The sequence below is a fragment of the Monoraphidium neglectum genome, assembly GCF_000611645.1.
Source record: "Monoraphidium neglectum strain SAG 48.87 unplaced genomic scaffold scaffold06132, whole genome shotgun sequence".
Classification (NCBI taxonomy): Eukaryota; Viridiplantae; Chlorophyta; class Chlorophyceae; order Sphaeropleales; family Selenastraceae; genus Monoraphidium; species Monoraphidium neglectum.
Window position 1 is genome coordinate 1 of NW_014007503.1, and position 2,480 is coordinate 2,480.

General features: G+C 68.1%; 1 protein-coding gene across 1 annotated transcript; it reads right to left on the reverse strand.

The window, feature by feature from the left end:
• Window positions 1-147: 147 nt before the first annotated feature.
• MNEG_16224 (hypothetical protein) lies at window positions 148-1,290 on the reverse strand (the record flags this gene model as incomplete). The annotated part of the gene is made up of 3 exons (XM_014035306.1): window positions 148-158; window positions 855-1,008; window positions 1,180-1,290. 3 exons carry the CDS (start codon window positions 1,288-1,290, stop codon window positions 148-150), a joined length of 276 nt encoding a protein of 91 aa, XP_013890760.1.
• Between the last annotated feature and the right edge of the window lie 1,190 nt (window positions 1,291-2,480).

Consider the following 2,480-nt stretch of genomic DNA (forward strand, 5'->3'; position numbering starts at 1 on the left):
AAACCGCCGCACCCACCCAGCAGCTCGTCGTACACGTAGTCGCGGTCGCTGCCGCTCCAGGGGAAGCTGCCCGCCGCGCTCGCGCGCGCCTCCGCCGCCGCCGCCTCCGCCTCAGCCTCGGGGTCGCCCTCCTCCCCGGCGAACTCGTCAGCGCGGGCCTGGGGGCGGGTTGGATAGGATAGGATTGGACAGGATAGGATGAGTACGACGGGGTAGGGTAGGGTAGGGTAGGGTAGGGTTGAACAAGCGTCGAATGGGACGGGTCAGGACAGCATGAGAGGATTGTGACAGGGGATGAGACGAGGATGAACTGCAATGAGAAAGTGTGGGGCACCCGAGTCGGTCGGTCGCCGCGGGATTGGGGGAGGCGCCCGCGGGCAGCAGACGGGGGCGGGGACGATTAGGCGGCAGGGGCCGCGCAGGGGCCGCCGCAGGGGCTGGGGAGTGTTGCGGGGCGTGCTGTGGGCGGGCCCGCCGGTGTGAGGCTGTCGGCCGCCTAACCAACTGCGCCCGGCACTGGGTGGCCGTGCTCAGTACGATGGGGGCCGGGTGATCTAGCTCTCTAAGGAAACTGTTTGCGCCACGGTTGGGGGTGCAGCAGTCCTAGTTGGAGCGGGTGCTGCGGCGCGCTGCTCCCGCCGTCCACTTGCCGCTCTGCTCTTTGAACTGCCACCCCGCCCCTGCCGCATCTCGACCCTCCCCCTCCCACAGCCTAGCCCTGCATGGGGGTGGAGCCGCCTCGGCCATCACCCCACCCGCCGCCTCAGCGGCGAGCGACCCAGACGCCGAGATCACGAGGCGATCTGCCGCCGATCGCATATGCTGGGTCTGCCAGCTTGCCCTCAACCCCTCACCCCCTTGTCCCCTCTCCGGCCCCGTCCTGCGAACCTTCTTCTTCTTTTTCTTCTTTTTTGAGAGGTCGAGGGACAGATCCATGTCCTCATCCTCCTCTGCAGGCGCCGGCCCCGCGCCCTCCTCCCCCTCGCCGCCCGCTGCCGCCTCGTCCACCTGTCGATGCGGCCAATGCCGCCAAAAATGGGGCAGGACGAAGGGTGGGCTGCCGCGCATGCGGGACCAGTGCAGGCGATCGGCGCCGCAGTCGGCGCATGCGCGGGCGCGCTCGCAGCGCCGCAGCAGTGGGTGCATGCACGCACGGGGCTCTCGTAGGCGGATCGTCACCTTCTTGGATTTCTTCTTCTTCTTCTTTCCGAGGTCCAGCGTGAGCTCCTCCTCCTCCACGGCCAACTCGCCTAGCTGCTGGCCCACGGCGGCTACCTCCTCATCGGCCATCGTGTGCTGGTGAAAAGCGATCTACAATCCAACTTCCTCAGATGCAGGAGGAGGGCTGCGAAAAAGACGCGAGCAAGCCGCTTATGAACTGTGTGATCTTGTGACGCTGCAAACGCGAGATCGTTTGATGATGTCGCACAAACAGCTGCTGTTCGAAGCGGTAGTGTACCGTAGTAGGAGCTCCGGGCACGCCTACCAACAAAGCCACCGTACCGTCGGCACTGGGTGCGCCACCAGCGTGGTACTGCTGGATCGAATTAATTCAAGCTGCGATGATTTGTATGTGCAATGTACCACTCTCATGGATTGCTCTGACAAGCTCTGCGACCGTTCGTGATAGGATCGCACCAGAGTAGACGCGACGCCCTGCCCATACAGCCAAACTGGGCACCGAGACGCGCTGCAGAGTTTGTGAAGGCCGCTATACCATGCGGGGCAGGCCCAGACCCCTGCCCCTTAGCATACCTGCAGGGACGAAGCCGGCCACCTTCAAACTGTGAGAACGCACAGCTGCTGCCAACGCTCCCGCGCGCGCCGCCGGCCCGGCCCTCAGCCGCGCCGCCCCCGTCTGCAAGCGCAGGACCGACAGCGGCGTGTTTGAGGAGGGGGGCCTCGTCCTAAGCAAGGCCGGCTGCGTCATCCCTGGGGTGCAGCGGCCCGAGTGCAACCGCGCCGGGCCCGAGGCGCACGCGCAGCAGCAGCTGCTGCAGCAGCAGGCCGAGCTCATAGCGGCGGCCGGCGGCAGGTGCGCAGGCGCACTCCCGGACCCCACCCCAGAACGGGCCCCAGCGCGCCCCTCGCCGCCGCCTCGCAAACCCCGCCGCGCCCGCCGCCCGGGCCAGTCCGCTTGATAGATGGACCCCCGCCATACCACAGCGCGCCGGGGCCGGCGTGCGGGCGCCCTCTTGGCCCCCTCACGCCACGCGCCCTGAGCGCTGAAGAACATACGAATGCATTCCCTCACCCTAGGCCGTGCTTAGGCGACAGCGAGGACGCGTTTGGGCCGAGCGACACGGGGGGTTGCGGCGCACCCGCGCTCGGCGCGCGGCAGCGCAGCCCCACGCTTGTAAGGGGGCGCGAACGGCGAGACGACCGCCTCTGGTCCGACACCGACAGCGGCGGCGGCGGGGACGGCAGCGGCGAGGAGGGCGATGGGGATGGGGGGCCGGCGGCGGGGCCGGGGCGGCGCC